Source organism: Carcharhinus amblyrhynchos, chromosome 1, assembly GCF_965287045.1.
Source record: "Carcharhinus amblyrhynchos chromosome 1, sCarAmb.v2.hapA, whole genome shotgun sequence".
NCBI classification, from domain to species: domain Eukaryota; kingdom Metazoa; phylum Chordata; class Chondrichthyes; order Carcharhiniformes; family Carcharhinidae; genus Carcharhinus; species Carcharhinus amblyrhynchos.
In genome coordinates, this window is record NC_137324.1 from 25,884,342 (window position 1) to 25,904,223 (window position 19,882).

General features: G+C 42.9%; 1 protein-coding gene across 2 annotated transcripts in view; it reads left to right on the forward strand.

Annotated features, from left to right (window-relative positions):
- uvssa (UV-stimulated scaffold protein A) overlaps positions 1-19,882 on the forward strand; it is a 104,004-nt gene that overhangs the window by 70,452 nt on the left and 13,670 nt on the right. For both annotated transcript variants that reach the window (XM_080200372.1, XM_080200463.1), the window contains exons 12-13: positions 9,144-9,255; positions 18,237-18,420. In XM_080200372.1, coding sequence (XP_080056498.1) covers positions 9,144-9,255; positions 18,237-18,420 — 296 coding nt within the window. The remainder of the gene's footprint in view (positions 1-9,143; positions 9,256-18,236; positions 18,421-19,882) is intronic.

A 19,882-nucleotide genomic window follows, 5' to 3' on the forward strand; every position in this document is an offset into this window, starting at 1 on the left:
ATGCAGACAGTATTCGTTAAAGTGTAATAGGAAAATAAGTTAAAAGACAAGATGGTAGAGAAGGCAGATATATAAGGAGCTACTTCATAACATTCTAAGATAAATTCTATTTAGAAAGAAAGATCCTAAAAGAGGAATGCACTATCGGTGGCGAACCAAGAAAGTTAAGAATGGTAACAAATTGAAAGAAAAAATGTACCATGCTGTGATGAATTGTGGCAGGTGGGAAGGTTGGGAAAATTATAGGAAACAGCAAAGAATGACTTACAAAATGAAAGACAAGATAGGGTGTGAGAGAGAAAATTAGCAATAAATATAAAAACCAGACAGCTAAAGAAAGAGTAGCTAAAGTGAGCATTAGTATCTTAGCTAGTGACACTGGGAAATTCATAATGGGGGAGAAAAGGAAATAGCAGACTCTTCAAACAAATCATAGAATCCCTACAGTGCAGAAGGGGCCACTTGGCCTATCAAGCCTGCACCGACCACAATCCCACCATCAGGCACTATTCTCGTAACCCTATGCATTTACCCTGCTAATCCACCTAACCTGCTCATCATTGGACTGTGGAAGGAAACTGGAGCACCCAGAGGAAACCCATGCAGACACGGAGTGAACGTGCAGACTCTGCAAGACAGTGATCCAAGCTGGGAATTGAACCCAGGTTCCTGGCGCTGTGAGGCAGCAGTGCTAACCACTGTGCCACCAAATCTTTTTTCTTTAACTGTGAAGACAGGTACACAAAAACCATTCCAGAAATAGCAGAAAATTAAGAGGCAAAAGGATAGAATCATAGAACCCTTCGGCCCATCGAGTCTGCACCGACTACAATCCCACCCATGCCCTATACCTACACACTTACCTGCTAATCCCTCTAACCTACACATCCCAGGACACTAAGGGACAATTTTTAGCATGGCCAATCAACCTAACACGCACATCTTTGCACTGTGGGAGGAAACCAGAGCTCCTGGAGAAAACCCACGCAGACACGAGGAGAATGTGCAAACTCCACACAGACAGTGACCTGAGCGGGAATTGAACCCAGGTCCCTGGAGCTGTGAAGCAGCAGTGCTAACCATTGTGCTACCGTGCCGCTGAATCGGATAGGAGGAACTTGAAACAATCACAAGAGAAAAGGTGTTGGGAAAAATAATGGGATTGAATTCTGGCAAGTCTCCTTGATCTAATGCCGAAAGAAAAAGTGCTGGGAAATCTCAACAGGTCTGGCAGCATCTGTAAGGAGAGAAAGGAGCAGATGGCCCTTTGTCAAAGCTAAAAGGTATAGAAAGTGGGGGATATTTATACTGCAGGGTGAGGGAATGAAAGAGGAGCCACAGCCACAGAACCAAGGGAAAAGGCTGCTAATGGCAGTCCACAGAGAGAATAATAGGTGTAAATGGCCAAAGGGCAGAGAAGCTGAAATCAGAGGGTAAACTGTGAGAGATGAAGATGTGAGGGGAGGGGGGAGCTGGGTAGGAGAGGTAAAATTGAGAAAAAGGGGAAGCAAAGGAGAAAAAAGGTAAGGAAAGGGGGATAAAATAGGGGGGAAGAAAAATAAAGACATAAAGAAGTAAAAGATAGAGAACAGTTAAAACTTAAATGAATTGAAAACAAAGGGGTCGAGGTGGGGGTAGAGCTAAACATCTGAAGTTGTTGAATTCAGTGTTGAGACCAGAAGGCTGTAATGTGCCTAGCCGGAAGATAAGGTGCTGTTCTTCCAGTTTGCGTTGAGCTTCAGTGAAACATTGCAGCAAGCCAAGGGCAAGACATGGGCATGGGAGCAGGATTGTGTGTTAAAATGGCAAGCAATGAGAAGGTCTGGGTCCTGCATGCCCACAGACCGGAGGGTTCAGCAAAGCAACCACCCAGTCCACATTTGATCTCTCCAATATAGAGGAGGCCACATTGGGAGCAGCGAATGCAATAGACCAAATTGCAAGAGGTCCAAGTGAAATGCTGCTTAACCTAGAATGAGTGTTTTGAACCTTGGATGGTAAGCGTGGAAGAGGTCCCCTCAAACTGATGGCCTGCATCCTTTTATCTTAAACAAGGAGCTGAATTGATGATGGATACGTTGTTTAAGAACATAAGAACATAAGAAATAGGAGCAGGAGTAGGCCATCTAGCCCTTCGAGCCTGCCCCGCCATTCAATAAGGTCATGGCTGATCTGTCGTGGCTCAGTTCCACTTTCCCGCCCTCTCCCCATAACCCTTAATCCCCTCTCTTATCAAAAACCCATCAACCCGCGTCTTAAAAATATTTAGCGAGGTAGCCTCCACCACTTCAACGGGCAGAGAATTCCAGAGATTCACCACCCTTTGAGTGAAGAAGTTCCTCCTCAACTCCATTCTAAACCGCCCCCCCTTTATCTTGAGGCTGTGCCCCCTAGTCCTACTATCCTTTCTGAGCGGGAAGAGTCTCTCCACCTCTATCCTATCCATCCCATTCATCATCTTATACGTCTCAGTACAAGCCTAGTTTATTCAGCTTCTCCTCATAGCTCAACCCCCTCAACTCCGGCATCAGCCTAGTAAACCTCCTCTGCACTCCCTCCAAGGCCAAAATATCCTTGCGTAAGTACGGCGCCCAAAACTGCACGCAGTACTCCAGCTGCGGCCTCACCAATGCCCTATACAGCCGCAGCAAGACCTCCCTACTTTTATATTCAATCCCCCTCGCTATGAAGGCCAGCATCCCATTTGCCTTCCTGACCACCTGCTGCACCTGCAAGCTGGGTTTTTGCGACTCACGCACAAGGACCCCGAGGTCCCTCTGCATCGTCGCCTGCTGCAGTTTTTTGCCACGTAAGTAATAATCCTTCCTACCATTATTATTGTAACCTTCCAAAATGCCTTCTATTCTGGAAAGGTCCCGGTGGACTGAAACACCACGAATGTGATACCTTTTTCCAAGAAGAATGGGAGACAGAAAGCAGGACACTATAGGGTTGTTAACCTGTCATCTGTCATTGGGGGAATCCATTATTAAAGGGTCGTAACAGGACAATGAGTCAGAGGTAAATTGATAATGTGAAAGGGAATTTGTATATGACAATTTTAGTAAAGTTTTTTGAGGATGTAACAAACAGAGTGGATAAAGGGACCAGTAGATGTAGGCCAAAAGTTTGCTGTTCCCCTCACCATGGGAATCGTAGTGGGCAAGGAGCGGACCATGGAAATCCTCGGGCGGGATTTTCCGGTTAGTCTATCTATGATCTTATTGAATGGTGGAGCAGGTTTGATGGGCTGAATGATACTCCTATTTGCAATGATTTTATCTTATTTCACTGCAGATGTTGGCCCTCACTGCCCACATAAAGTTCTGCCCATTGAGTGATATTGAAGATACATTGGAAAGGCAATTGAGGGAGATAAACTTGCAGGGCTATAGGGATAGAGCAGGAAAATTGGACTGCGTTGTTCCACAGAGAGCCATCGGAATAGGCATCAGAAGCTGTGGATCTTCTAAAAAATATTCTTTCAAAGAATGCAGGTGTCGCTGGCTAGGCCAGCATTTTAATTACCGTTGAAGGTGGTGGTGAGCTGCCTCCTTGAACTGCTGCAGTCCAAGTGGTGAGTTACACTCAGGTGCTGTTAAGGAGGGAGTTCAGCGACAGTGAAGGAACAGCGATAAATTTTCAAGTCAGAACGGTGAGTGGCTTGAAGGGGGACTTGAGGGTGATGGGGTTCCCATACGTCTGCTGCCTTTTATCCTTTCATGTGGTAGAGGTCATGGGTTTGGAAGGTGCTGCTAAAGGTGCCTTGGTGAGTTGCTGCAATGCATCTTGTAGATGGTGCACACTACTACCATTGTGCATCGATGGTGAGAGAGGCGCCATTCAAACAGGTTGCTTTGTCCCGGTTGGTGTTGAGCTTCTTGAATATAATGCTGCTGCGGTCATCCAAGCGAGTGGAGAGTAATCTATCACATTCAGTTTTTACTTCCCGTGTTCGGCAGTGTAACCCGTTTTCCAAGAGTATAACAGTTGAGTTTGTATTTCTAGATAGTGACTGGATGAGTGTGTTGGAATTCTATGATTTATATCAAGTATTTATGAAATTCTGCAGCAGTAGATGAAGCATGCTCAACAGAAAACAGTTCAAGTTGTTTTTGCTTCAGCAAGCTTGGAAAATGTTCATGAAAGATGTTATGTGTTGCCAGAGGAAAGATGGAGGAAATGTATGCCCATTTGAATTAGCCTATTTACCTACATTCCATCTCCTTTCCCTCCATGAACCATCTCCATCCACTCCTTATTGAATAGGAACCAGTTCATTTCTGTTGTCGGTCCTTCAGATGAGTACACTTATTCTGCTGAGTGACACTCCCAGGATCTGCAATCTGTCATTCATTTTGTTCCGGCAATTGCTGCCATTCAGCAAATGGTTCTTTTAATGTTTATTCAGTAAGTGCACACAAAATTTTACCTGCTCTGTGTTCCACAGTGAAAGGTGCATAATTATATCTCAGGTGCTGAGGGGTTGTTGTTTTACATTTCACAATAATAAATGCCTTAATGGAAATAAAAATACAGTTCATCCTATTGCTAACTAACATAAAATCTAATTTCAGCAGAATTTTGTTCCTAGCCTCAAAAATCTCCAAGGCCAAAACACCGGTTAACACTACCGCCTTACATTGTCAAAGACGTGGGTTCAATTTCACCCTTGGGTGACTGTGCAAGGTTTGCACATTCTCCCCGTGTCTGCGTGGGTTTCCTCCAGATTCTTCGGTTTCCAGCCACAGTCCAAAGACATGCAGGTTAGGTGGATTGGTCATGCTAAATTGTTTCTTAGGGCCCGATTTTATCATCAGGTTGTGCCTGTTTTTGGGTGCAGAAACTTGGTAAAATTGGGCCAGGCGAGTAGGGCGATTTGCGCCTGTCTCTGTGCCATTTCCCTCTTAACCCAGGCTCGAAAATGGCCGCAATTGGGACCGTGCCTGAAATGGGCACGATGGCCATTTAAATGCATTTGTATACATTTAAATTGACTTAATGGGCTGCATGCCCAACCTTACCTACACTTTCCCCTTTACTATCACGTTTGCCCATCCAGAATCGCTGCAAACAGACATGCTCCTTGGAAGTCCAATTTGGGCGCTCCAGTTAGTGAGGAAGTAAGTGCCAAGCATCCAACAGCTCTCTGCTTGAGATTGGTGGGAGGAGGGCGAGAGAGTGGGTCTGCTTTCACTCTGCCTAAGATCAGTGGAGGGAAAGGGGGCTCCGTTACTACTCTGCTTGAGATCTATGGGGGGAAGGAAGGAGGGGGGGTCTACTGCCACTCTGCCTGAGATCGGTGGAGGTAAAGGGGAGTACGCTGCCATTCTACCTAAGATCGGTGGGGGCAGGGGCAGAGGAACCCAAAGCGATCTGGATGGTGGGGCGGGGAAGTAAAGGGGTCATTAATGTTGTGGGGTGGGACAATGTCTGTGGGGGCCAGGGGAAGGCATTATCTGGCCTGGGAGTGGAATTCTATCATTTTTATTTTCTACACGTGCGCTGTTGGAGGAGCCAATTGGAGCTGTGGGGCTTGGGGCACGTTAAGCCTGTCCACAGGCTTCTGCAGTGTGATTTGGAATCGTTGATATTTTTGCAGGCAGTGAATGTATGGGGGCACCTGAAAACGGGTCTAAAAGTCAGATCTGAAACACTCCCAGTTTCAAGTTCAGTTTCAACACTTAGAATCAAAATGGTGAAATAGGGCTCCTGGTGTCCGAAGTTGTATAAGTACATGGGGTTGAGGGAATAGGGCGTGGGTGAGATGCTCTGTCGGAGAATTGGTGCAGACTGGATGGGCCAAATGGCCTCCTTCTGCACTATATGGGTTCTATAAAAATTCATAGGGAAGGCACTCATATAGGCAGCTCTCTGAGTTTAGCAAATTGGCAAAAGTCTGTAAGTGGCAATGCAAACAATGCTTATGAGCTAATTTATTTTATGCTCATGTAAATTTCCCAGATGGATTCTTCTGATTTTTTGGAAAAATGGAGATTCAAAATGTTCTTACAGAAATCATTTATGACAAAGTTACCTAAATATTCTGAATGTTATGTGGTGAAAAGTTGGATTGAAATCTTTGCTGTGTTTGGAGCCAGGGACTGAGCGTATGTTGTAGGGGAAATGCTGCCACTGACTAGGAAAACAAGTGCTGTAAAATTGGGAAGTTGATCCACTGGTATGCACCATTAACTCTCACTAAGAATACGAGAGTACCTGTACCATTCAGTCCCCTTGAAACCATTTGCCATATGATCAACTTTTCAAGATATCTGAATCAGTCATTTTTGTTGTAATTTCACACTTTCTCTCTGAATTACCCAGCTTGGGTAAAATATGGGTTTCTGCTAATGAGCCTGTTCTGGTCATTGACTATTGTCGCATGCTTTCTTAGTCTGTTTACCTACTTCAGCTGTAAAATGCGCTAATTTTTTGAAATTTGTCACAGCCATTTTTAGTAATATACTGAAAAGCTTTGTAATAGGTGTGTCCAAATTGAATATGTACTCGACACCTGCCACTACCTTGTTTTGTACTGGATTTTAGTTGTGTAGAAATTGCTATTTGTATTGCATATGGCCCAGTGTTGAACAGCCTTGCCTAAACAACCTTGTCAGAATTCAGAATTTTGGAGTCACGGTCTTGTGAAACATCGCAATGTGGTTCACCATCTCTCAAATAAATCTTACCTGTATTTATCTCTAGCTACTCAATATTATCCTCCAACTGTGGTAACTCGTGCTGGGAGTATACATTTCATGGCCAGATACTGAAGAATGTGAATGAACAGAGGGAACTACTGGTTCAAATATGCTACCCTAGAATGTCTGAGTGCTGGGAGATAAAGCCATAACAAAGGACAAGAGATTTTGGGCTTTTATAAATGGGGGTGTACAGTATAGTGTCAGGATATAAAGCTGAATTTATGCCAAGCATTGTTTACATTGGTCTACAGTTCGAGTATTGTGTGGGATTTTGGGTGCCTCACTATAGAAAGGAACAGTAAAGTTGTAGGCCTGGATTGCTGCTCTGAAATCGAATGGTTGGAAAGTTTCCTAGCTCGCTATATGCGCCTCGAGAGATGGTTTAACAGATGAAGCTAGGCCCACTGCACATGATTGCAGGTGGGATGCAAGGCCACAGGTGCTGCTGAATACAGAGGCAGGCTGATTGAAAGGTCCATATTAAATCACTGGGACTTTGTCCAGTTTTCTTAAACATTAGGCCCACTCGCCTTTCACCCTCACATCCCCTCTCCCCCACTTACTCCCCATGCACACAGGTGCCAACCCACGCTCCCATCCAGCTCTATTTGCCCCTCGTACCCTCCATACCAACTCATAACCTCTGTAAATTCTTAGGCCCCTTTGAGCCCCTACATCAACTTAGTGCCAGCTCATGCCTCTATCACCTTTGCCCCCAATCTCATCTCACTCAGCATCCACTCCGGGGCCATTCTGAAATGAAATAAAATAAAGTTCTAAATATCAATCTCAGAGTTTCACTGTATAATATAGAAAAAACATCCCTGTTTCTGAATGCCTATGCAATACATTTAAAACACTTCAAGTGCTCAATCCCTTATAAATATTTGCAATCATAACCCCACATCAAAGACAACCACTTCTTTAATAGTCTATTTGGAGTCATACTGAGCATAAAGGAAAATGGTTGTGGTTGTTGGAGGCCTATCATCTCGGTACCAGGACATCATTGCAGGAATTTTTATCAGAGTATTGTCCTATGTCCAACCATCTTCAGTTGCTTCATCATAGGTCAGGCGTGGTGATATTCACTGATGATTCTACTATGCTTGGCACCATTTGCAACACCTTGGATACTGAAGCAATTTGTATCCCTGTGCAGCAGGACCTGGTTAACATTCGGGCGTCTGTTAATAAGTGACAAGTTACATTCCTTCCACATAAGTGCCGAACAATGACCATCTCAAACAAGAGAGAATCTAATCATTTTCCCCTGAGATTCAATAGCATTACTATTGCTGAATCCATCACTACCACCATTCTGTGGGTTACCTTTGGCCAGAAACTGAACTGGATCAGCTATATAAATACTGTGGCTACAGGAACAGGTCAGAGGCTAGGAATTCTGTGATCAATAACTTTCTCTTGACTCCTCAAAGGTTATATGCCACCTACAAGGTGCCAGTCGGGAATGTGATGAAATACTCTACATTGTCTTGGATGAATGCAGCTCCCACCAGCATCCAAGAAGCTCAAAATCATCCAGGAAAAGCAGCTCATTTAATTGGCATCCCATCCATCATCTCAAACATTCACAGCCTAAACCATCACCTCACAGGTAGCAGTGTGCACCATCTGCAAGATGCACTGCAGTAACTCACTAAGATTCCTTAGACAACATCATCTAAATCCACGACCACTACCATCTAGAAGAACATGGGCAGCAGCTACACCACCTGCTGGACATTCTCCTCCAAATTATTCACATCCTGATTTGGAAATAAATCGCTGTTCTTTCATGGTCATTGGGTCAAAATCCTGGAATTCATACCCTGACTGCACTGTGGGTGTAGCTATACCATATGGACTGCAGCAGCTCAAGAAGGCAACTCACCACCACCACCACCTCGACAGCAATTAGGGATGGGCAACTAATGCTGCTCTAGACAGCAAAGTACACATCCCCTGAATGAATAAATAATAAAGAAAGCTGTCAACTAAGCTCTGAATTTACAATACCATCCTCTTTCACCTTCCTGACACACCCATTATGATGAAACATAGGGTGTGGAAAGTATTAAAAAATGTAATAATGCACTTAGGTATTAGCAACAAACAGTTATTGAAACTGTTAGAACAGGTTGTTTTTCAATTCTCTCATGTATAGACTGTTTTCATTTTTCTTAAAGTGTTGACAGTTGACAGTTCTACAGACCATATCCACTCTTCAAGAGCATTTACAATTTCTCTGAAGATTCATAACCACCACACTGTGGCATAAGGCCATTGCTGCAGCACAGATGGGGTCTGTTTGAACTCAACACCTGAGTTCAGTTGGCCCTCTGAGTGCACACATGCTCAAAGAGATTTGTTTTTTTTTTATCCTGTATGCAAGACAGATGCTCATGGTATTTTTTTTGTATGTATGCTGTACAGTGTCCTTTCCATGGAAAGATTATCCCAAGAGATGAGCAAGGAAATCCTGTGAATCCAGAAGATATTCAAAGACTGAAGCAAGAGGAACAGAAAAAGCAGGAAGCGGAAGCTGGTACGTCAATGGGATTTTATTTTTTTTTAATGTCCGTGTGTGATATGTATGAGATATAGAAATGAGTTTTAAATGTACGTATATAAACTTTGAGTTATCGTTGCACAGTGCAGGAAGGAGAATAATTGTCTCAATAGGGAAGGTGTCTGCACCTTAAATTTTGTTACTTAAATCAGAGATTTTACAAAATGTGACAGACCAGACCTTTTTCAAATTCCATCTTTAGTACTTCCCCATTATGGTAAATCTAAATATATTGTCATTAATACCTTGGAATTCCTACCGTACAGAAGGAGGCCATTAGGCCCATCGAGTCTGCACCAACGACAATCCTAGATGGAATGTCGTGGAGAGGATGTTTCCACTAATGGGAGAGACTAGAACTTGAGGGCACAGCCTCCTTTAAAACTGAGATGAGGAGGAAGAGGGTGGTGAATCTGTGGAACTCATTGCCACAGAAGGCTATGGAGGCCAGGTCATTGAGTGTCTTTTTAAGACAGATAGGCTCTTGATGAATGAGGGGATCACGGGTTACGGGGAAAAGGCAGGAGAATGCAAAGAAGAATCATATCAGCCAAGATTGAATGGCGGAGCAGACTTGATGGGCCGAATTGCCTAATTCTACTCCTACATCTTATGGTCTAATCCCTTCCAGGCCCTATCCCGCAACCCCACGTATTTACCCTGCCAATCCCCCGACACTAAGGGACAATTTAGCGTGGCCAATCCACCTAACCCACACTTCTTTGGACCGTGGGAGGAAATTGGAGCACCTGTTGGAAACCGATGCAGATATGGGGAGAACGTGCAAACTCCACACAGACAGTTGCCCGAGGCCAGAATTGAACCTGGATCCATGGCACTTTGAGGCAGCCATACTAACCACTGTGCCATCATGCCACCCCATGCACCTTAATTGTCACAATAGGTCTTTTGTGCAGTGCATTATCATGAAGCAGTAACAAGAAACATGCTTGATATATATTTGGGAAATTTCATAAAATTAAAGTAAAATTGTGAGCAAGATTGACATGTCAGTGGGTGACACGGTGGCACAGTGGTTAGCACTGCTGCCTCACAGCCCCAGTTCAATTCCGGCTTTGGGTCACTGTCAGTGCAGAGTTTGCACATTCTCCCTGTGTCTGTGTGGGTTCTTCCCAGCGCTCAGATTTCCTCCCACACTTCAGAGATGTGCAAGTCAGATGGATTGGCCATGTTGAATCTCCCCTTAGTGTCCAAAGATGTAAAGGTTAGATGGATTATGGGCAATTGGGCAATGTGAAATGTGTCGGGCTTTGGGGATAGAGTGAGCGCCTGGATAAGATGCTCTGTTAGAGAGTCGGTGTAGACTCAATGGGCCGAATGGCCTTGTCTGACTGTAGGGATTCTATGATCAGAAGAATCAGATTTGATGTGTTATTAGGTAACTGCGCATAAATTGCAAAGGATGATTCCCTAGTTCAACCACAGACTGATTATGATGTATGAATTAACACAGACAAATTAAGGGAAACAGAGGCACTAGTGGAGTGATGAGATTGAAAGAAAGAGATCTTGCAGTAATATAGCATACTTCCCATGCCCTGGAGGCACAAAAGTGTTTAATGGCCAGCAAGTTTATTTTTGAAAGGTTGGGCAGAATTTGACATCATACCCCTCATCATATTAGCGGCGAGCATTTTATTGGGTGGGAGAGTGGTCAGGGAGGAGTATGCGACCTTCTCCCCTCTGCCCTAATTAAGTTTGAGGTGGGAAAGCTCATAGGACTGTCTTTCTGTCCCTCTGTTACTTCATGTCTTTTGGGCCTTGTCCCGATGCCAGTACTCGACGGGATGCTGGGGAATCCTGAAAAGCAAAACCTGTTGTTTTCAAGGCTTCTGGTTCGGGGGAGGGGCGGGGGAGTTGATCGAGGGATCTGGAAGTGGCAAGGGGTTTTGGGGGTGGGGGGGTGTTGGGGGGGTGGTGCGGGTGCAGAATTTACACTCCCATGGTCCCTGATCCTGGGAAGGGCCTTCTGTCGGCCACCAAAATATCTGAAAGACATTTAATACGGCAGGCCTTCCCGAAAGGATGTGATATGGGGCTCTCGCCAGCTCTTCAGCCACTAGGCGAGCCTCCCATCACCCCCATTAAATACTGCCTGTTATGTGGGCAACCATGATAGTAAACAGGGGGTTGAAGGTTGTAACAAACAGGTAAGTTTCACCTCCACTTCTGGATTAAAATCTGCAAAAAGGTCAGAAACCAGGAAAGGATGCAAATTGCTAGTCTGCATGAGACAGGGGGGCAGCTTTTGTTTTGCCATCGGACTGTTATTTTCTTCGCACTTTGCCAAGCCAGAAGATGCATCTCAGAGAACCAACTAAAAACATTATTTATTGTGCAACATAGGAAAAATGAAACACAGATTGAAAGCTGTCAAGAGTTTACAAATGTGAAATTAGTTTTTTATGAAAGAAAACTTGAATGATGTCATGATGGTTTTTTTTTTGTTTTCACTGATTTGGGGACAAAATGAAGCATTAACTTACTGGGGCTGCACCCCATTCTGTCTTCTTCCCAACTATTTTCTTGAGGATTCACCCTGTTGGCTGGAGTACGATGCTCCCAATGCAAGTATGTAAATGCGATGCAGAAGGAGGAAACAGTGAGTGGGATGTTCCGCTCCAACTCTGCAGCAGCGGAGGCAGCCCACCATTGGCTGGCGACGCTGATGTCAGTGAGTTTCCCATTATTCACACCCTCCGTTGCTGGGGTTACCATTGACGGGACTAGAAGATCTGCCTCTAAATGTAGGGGCCACCTACTAGGCTTCACACCTAGCATTTAAAAGTCAGAAATGGGTGCCCAGAGACATTAAAGTAAAAAATAAAGTTTATTTATTAGTCACAAGTAAGGCTTCAATTAACATTGCAATGAAGTTATTGTGAAAATCCCCTAGTTGCCACACTCTGTTGCCTGTTCGGGTCAATGCATCTAACCAGCACGTCTTTCAGACTGTGGGAGGAAACCGGAGCACCCAGAGGAAACCCGTGCAAACAAGGACAAACATGCAGACTCTGCATTTTCAATGACTCAAGTTGGGAATCAAACCTGGGTACACTGAAGGAGAATTTAGCACGGCCAATGCACCTAACCAACATGTCTTTCAGAATGTGGGAGGAAACCGGAGGAAACCCATGCAAACACTGAGAATCTGCAAACTCCGCACAGCCACCATGCCACCCTGCATTAATGGGAAGGGGTCCATGCAAGAGGCCTTGAAGTATCCTGCAAATCCAGGAGTCAAGGTTGAACATTTTCAGTCCCCTCAGTCTGCTCTTTGTACTGTAGCAGCAAGCGCCCAAGGTCTGTCCCATCAGATCTTCACTCATACCGGCTGAAATCAGGAACCCGTTTCCCGCGTAGGACCAGGATTGTAGTTGGAATCAGGGGAAATCTCTGAGTGGGCAGAAGTCTTTTCCCATTGGAATTCCCCTTCTCTATCCTCTCCAACCTGTGCCAGGCTGAACGCGTTGGCCCAGTTAGCTGGCTGATCAAATTTAAAGATGTCTATTGATTACATTGCAGAACTAGAGTTTCTTTAGCTTTTTTAAAGGAATCTCATATTTATGTTCATTCAGAGTTTCTGAGAGTAAGAGGGAAAATTTAAGGATTTAGATTGTGGAATATGTCGTTGGCTAGTTCAATGAATAGTAAATCTCAATGTTAATTGCTATGGATGCTGAAGTTTCTGTTGCTGAATCACCTATTGTATATTCGTAACATTCTGTAATGGGAAAATTAAGTCACATTTTGAATATCATGGGGAGATGGAGTTCCTGAAACAGCATAGTCAGAAAGAGTTGAATAATATTGGAAAGAGATTGATCTCCAATGCAGGGGATTTGTAAATAACTTATCACGTGTTTTTGATTGTCCAATCTTACCTTTTTTTAAACTGGAGTCAAAAATAAGATGGACACAAAAAGCTGGATTTATGCAGCAAATTTATTGATTGACATCTTTCAATTGAAATGGTAAGAATAACACTTTGAATGGGCCTCTTCAGTAGAAGTTTTTAAAGTTGCAAGTATCTGCAGTTGTCTTTTAATCTGTGCTATAAATATAAAACAAATTATTGACGCAATAATACCATTGTGCAACTGAGCCTGTTATCTCACCCATCCGCATTACACGCCTGCTTGCAAGTGTCTTGTAAGATATTTTATCTGGATAACATTGTCCCTTTATGTCTATCTCTTGTGCAAATGGAAGTCAAGAAAAATGCTGAAACATAAATGATACTTTATGTTTCCGAGGATCAAGATTTCAAGAAGCATCTTTTTTCTGCTGTTGTTTCCGGGTTGATGATTTTAGCTTTGATGTGCGTTTGATTTTAATGGATATTGTGTTGCACCAATCAAATCATTTCAGTTTTGGGCTATGTGCACCCAAGGTCTTGAAGCAAGTCTGCATTTAAAACTGAGCTGATGACCATGTGTGTGTAATCTATGATGTTAAATGTGCTGCTCTGCCTCCTCCAGGTGGCTTTGAATCTAGAATTCACTTGGAATTCAGCAGTTTGAAGTGTTCAGTGTTCCATTTTAAAATAGATTGAATCCCAAATACTGTTTGACACAGTGAATGAACATAGACATAACAGTATTACAATCTATTTGGGAATGACAGCAGAAAATGTGCATAGAACAATGGTGCTTCCTGCAGTCTGATCCTTTCTAAATCACTTGATTCTTTGCTAGTTTGCAGTGTTTACATAAAACCTTAAGTGTAACGCAGATGCCCCACATAATGATGACTAGGGTCTTGATGCTATGAATCGATGATCAAGCGCAGTGACCTACTAATCTGTAGCTTTCATCCTTCCCAATGGATCGCACATAGAAGCAAATTAAGTACCTATTTTTTGTGTCAGTACTCAAGAATATCTGGTCTTTCAGCCTTTAGTGACTTGTTAACAAACAGGTATCAGGACAACCACGGAAAGGCAGGCCGCTGGCCAGTCAGATGTGAAATAGCATCTCTTTACTAACTACAGTATTGATTTTTTTTTCCCCAAACTGTGTAATTTTTTTCACCATCAGTATAGTCAGCAACACTATATGAAGAGCTTTAGGGTCCATCAAGGCTCTAAAGACTGTTCTTCCTTGGCACTCTATTGATTTCTTTTCAAAGGCTTTTAAATTGGTCCTTCATTTTGTTGAAATGCTCATTTCATACTGACTGGGCCCCAGTATTTTTTGCCGTATTTATACAAGTGTCCCATTCACGGAGCTCTAAGCTGGTACCGCCTTGCCGTTATTGGAAGGTCTTGTGTCTAACTGTGCTTTATTTTGACCTTAATCATGGATTAATGGTTTCATTTTTTGACTTGTGTTACTTTATATTTAATCTCTCTCAAGATTAAATAAATCTTTTGGATCAACTTTCCTCATGAGCTTCTCTTTCTCTTCTCCCTTATCTTGCTCCAGCTCCATTTGTGGGTGACGTTTAACACTGATTTAACCCCGTGTGAATCACGCTATCATTCTGAGGAATGATTTTTAAAAGGAACAAAATCAAACTCCTTTTTCCTTCCAACTCATATCTGCTATTCAGTTTTCGGATTTATTTGATATCTAGGGTTGCAACCAGTCATGATTTAGATTGGACTGCCTGACCCTGAAATTCTTAAGGTTTTTACTTGTCTGCCACCGTCACTTTGACGTAAGATAGGCATAACCCTCGGGGAAATCATGTATGTAGCTGGTTACATCTTTTTATTCCGTTTGGGTTCTAGCAGGAGATCTGGTTTCCAATGGGGGTACCATAAGCATAGACATGGGTGGGTCAAGGATGGAGAAGGAAAAACACATTGTTAAGATGGCGGCGCGGGCTCGTTGGGCCGAAGGGCCTGTTTCCCGTGCTGTGTTGTTCTTTGTTCTTTGTTTTGTTCTTTGTTCTGTCGATCTCTGTGAAATTTATTTTTAAATGATTTGACTGGAATTCTCTTTTATGGTGAACCTCGACCTGAGTTGCTCACCTGATGAAGGAGCAGTGCTTTGAAAGCTTGTGATACTAAATAAACCTGTTGAACTGAACCTAGTGTTGTAAGTACTTTTGAGACAGTGCTGCAAGCTTTGTCAGTTATAAACTGGGGAGGAGAATGATCTCTCTCTGATTGGCATTCAGTGACTAATGGGGTTTCGCAGGGATCTGTGCTAAGACCCCAACTGTTCACATTATATATTAATGATTTGGACAAGGGAACTGAATGCATTATCTCCGAATTTACAGATGATTCAAAGTTGGTGGGAGGGTGAGCTGTGAGAAGGATGCAGAGATGCTTCAGTGTGATTTGGAGAGGCTGAGTATGTGGACGTCTTTTAAAACTGAGGTGAGGAGAAATTTCTTCACTTAGAGGGTGGTGAATGTGTGGAATTCACTACCATAGAAAATAGTTGTGGCAAAAACATTCTGATTTCAAAAATAAATTAGATATAGCTCTTGGGACTAAAAGGATCAAGGGATATGGGAGGAAGGGGTATCAGGATATTGAATTCATGATCAGCCATGATCAAAATGAATGGCGGAGCAAGCTCAAAGAGTTGAATGGCCTACTTGTGCTTCTAGTTTCTATGTTGCTAATTCGACTTAAAAAGTGTTGTATTACTGTTTCCATTTGTATGTCTTTGATTTACGTAGGATATTACTCAAAATCCAGGTAACATTTTGTAGGTAATTCTTGCTTGTATGTAAACATAGAAATTAGGAGCTTTCGAACCTGCTCCGTCATTCATAATAATCATGGCTGATCCTGTATTCAACATCATACTCCTGCACTTTCCCCATATTCCTTGACACCTTTCGAGTCTAGAATCTATCTGTTTCCTTCTTAAATATATTCAGTGACTTGGCCTCCACTGCTTTCTATGGTAGAGAATTCCACAGATTCAACACCCTCTGTGTGAAGAAATTCCTTTTCATCTCAATTGACTAACTCAATTGGGTATCCTAAGGCCATGAGCCCTTCGTCTATAGACCCCAGACAGAGGAAACAACATCCTTGCATCCAGTCTGTCCAGCTCTGTCAGAATTTTGTGTGTTTCAATTAGATTCCTCTTATATTCTTCTTCCATTGTGTACAAGCCAGTCTCTCTTCACACAGCAGTCCTGTCATCCCAGGAAACAGTCTGGTGAACCTTCGCTGCACCCCTGCTATGGCAACTATATATCCCTTCTGGATAAGGAGATCAAAACGACACACAATACTCCAGGTGTGATCTCACCAAGACCCTGTACAGCTGCAGTAAGACATCTTTGCTCCTGCGCTCATGTCCTATTACAATGGGGGCTAACACACTATTTGCCTTCCTAACTGCTTGCTTTACCTGCATTGTTGCTTTCAGTGACCGGTGTACCAAGACACCAAGGTCCCTTTTGTATGTCAGTATTTCCCAATCTATCATCATTTATTTAATACTCTGTCATTTTGTTTCTCTGCCCAAAGTAGATAACTTTACATATATCCACATCTTACTGCATCTGTCATGTATTTACCCACTTACTCAAATTGTCTAAATCATCTTGTATCCTCTTAACACACTCCCCACAATTCATTCTCACCAAGTTTCATGTCGTCAGCTTTTGATTCCCTCGTCCAAATCATGGCCATAAATTGTGAATAACTGGGGCCAAGCGCTAACTGCAGGACCCCACTAGCCATTGCCTGCCACTTCGAAAGAGACCCCTGTTTATTCCTATTCTCTGATTCCAGTTCTTAGTCCAATGCCTTGTGCTTTAATTTTGCACACTAACCTCTTACATTGGACTCCTATCAAGAACTTTCTGAAAATCCAAGTACACCACAGCCACTTGTTAACCGTTATCTAATCTGCTAATTACATCCTCAAAAACTCCCGTAGGTTTGTTAAACTAAAACATGATTTCCCTTCCATAAATCCATATTGACTTTGTCTAACCTTGTGGTATTTTCCAAGTGTCCTGTTATAACATCCTTTATAAAAGACTCAAGCATTTTCCCTAGTACTGATGTTTGGTTAACTGGTCTGTAATTCCCTGTTTTCTCCCTCCTTTTTCGAATCTATCTGAATCAGAGGGTGGGGAGGCAGGGATAAGCTTGAAAATCTCAGGCAAGAAATTGCTCATTTTGCAACTACCAAAAGAGAGATGAAAATCCATTTCAGTTTCCAGACTAGAATATTCTTTAAAATTATCCTCTAGTTATGGGTGTCACAGCAGTGCCAGCATTTATTTCCCATTCCTAACTGCCTCCGAGAACATGGCACTGTGCCACCTTGAACCCCTGGTGTCCATGTGATGAAGGGATTCCCACTGCTTTGAAAGGAAATTCCAGGATTCTGGCAGTCAAGGTATCTACAAGCCAGGTGTGTTCTGGAGGTGATGGTGGTTCTATGCTTCTTTTAGTTTCCAGTAGTGAGAGGAAATTCAGTTCCAAGAAAACATTAATTACAGATAATTAGTTTAGATCTTAGATGTGTGTGATCTTTCTATTACTGTTATCTGTTTGATGAATTAAGAGAAGAGACATCTACCATAGATAAGTCACAATCAGTTATTTATGAGCTTGGTTATCTTTTGTAAAATAAATGTATTTGCTATGATAAACTTGGAACAGTATCTGTTACGATGCTCCACCATTTTCAGTTATGAGTAAAATCGAAGAGGAGAGTTCAATGACTCCTGTTTGTAAAGGCAGTTACCAGCCAAAGTTGGCTACTCATCTCCTGAGTACAAATGCTTGTGTAAATATGGAGATAGGGCCTGGGTAGGATTGTGTTCGGTGCAGATACGATGGGCCGAATGGACTCCTGCATTGTAGGATTCTAAGAATTCTACAATACTATGATGGATACTCTTGAAGAAGTTGAAAGAAAGGAGGTCACAATGATGTGGTAAGAAAAAACATCACTGATGCTCGCAACATAGTAGAAAATTCATAGGTATTTCTTACCCGACAGATTGGCGGGATCCCGAATTGATGCGTGAGATTGAAGCTGCCACGGGTGCAGATCTTGGTTCTTCAAAATGTGACCGCAAAAGTAAAAAGGGAAAAGGAAAGAAGAGAAAGTATCCAAATCTGACTGATTTGAAACAGCAGAGTAATACATCTCGAACAAGGCTGGAGAAACGAGTGTTTAACAAGTAAGGGCTTCTTTCTGTTTTCTCTTTTTGAAGGGCTACTTCGGCAGGTACACGCGAGAGTCGGAAACGCGTCCGCCACCAATAAAGAAACCAATTTAACAGCAATTGACAGAAATTTTACATTAGCCGCCTGCCTTTGCGGTGGGCAGATGGGCCGACTGGGAAGGCAGCCTTTACATTAACCCTCAATCCAGGGCGCAATGAAAGGTCAGGGCTCAAATAAAACTAACGTGTGTCTGGGGACTGAGGTCAGTGCATGATTGTGCTGCCTAGGTATTTTCCACTGATATTTATTTTTCACAGGTCAGCAACTCCCTGAGTGAACTCTGCAGCGGTTGTCCCCCTGAGGCAGCACTTTGGAAGCCCAAACGCTCCCTTTTTCTTGGTGCTTGCCCTTTTCCCACCTTCCCTGGCAGCGCTGTGCCTTTCACAGCATGCTTGGTGTGCTGGTTGACCATTAATTGACCAGCCAACGTGAAATATTTGAGAAGGCAGTAGTGCAGTGGTATACTCACTGGACTAGTAATTCAGAGACCCAGGGTTATGCTCTGGGGACCCAGGTTCGAATCCCACCATGGCAGATGGTGAAATTGGAATTCAATTTAAAAAAAAAACTGGAATTAGAAGTTGAATGATGACCATGAAACCATTGTCGTAGAAACCCATCTGGTTCACTAATGTCCTTGAGAGAAGGAAACCTGTTGTCCTTACTTGACCTGGCTACATGTGACTCCAGAGGGACAGCAATGTGGTTGACTCTTAAATATCCATTGAAATGGAGAGCAGTTAGGATGGGCAATAAATGCTGGCCCAGCCAGAGACGCACGCATCCCATAAATTAATTTTTAAATATCACATTTTGGGGCTGGAGCTGAGGCTAGGAGCATATTCCGCGTCTGCTTCTGGATTTGCCAAGTGCTCTCACCCAATGGGTGAAAAAGTCAGGCCATAATTTTTATTTCATTATATGTATTTATATCTCTTTACCAAATTGAGAGTTTAATGTTTGATGCATTGTCTAACAGTTATATATACCTAATATGTTTTTCTTTTGCTAGTATTTCCTAAGTGCTGAGGCAAATCAGCACTGATAGAGAATCAAATGAGGTCAACACAAAAACAGAAAATGTTGGAAAATCTCAGCAGATCTGACAGCATCTGTGGAGGGAGAATAGAGCCAATGTTGGGTTATCCACACTTGAAACATTGGCTCTATTCTCTCCCCACGGATGCTGTCAGACCTGCTGAGATTTTCCAGCATTTTCTGTTTTTGTTTTGGATTCCTTTTGCCTTTATCGAATGAGGTTGCTTGGCCTTTCTTTGAAAGAGCTATCTAATTAGTCCCAATTCCCTGCTATTTCCTCATAGCCCTGCAAATTTATCCTCTTTGTATATTTATTCAATTTCTTTTTGAAAGTTTCTATTGAATCTACATCCACCACCGTTGTGGGCAGTGCAGTCC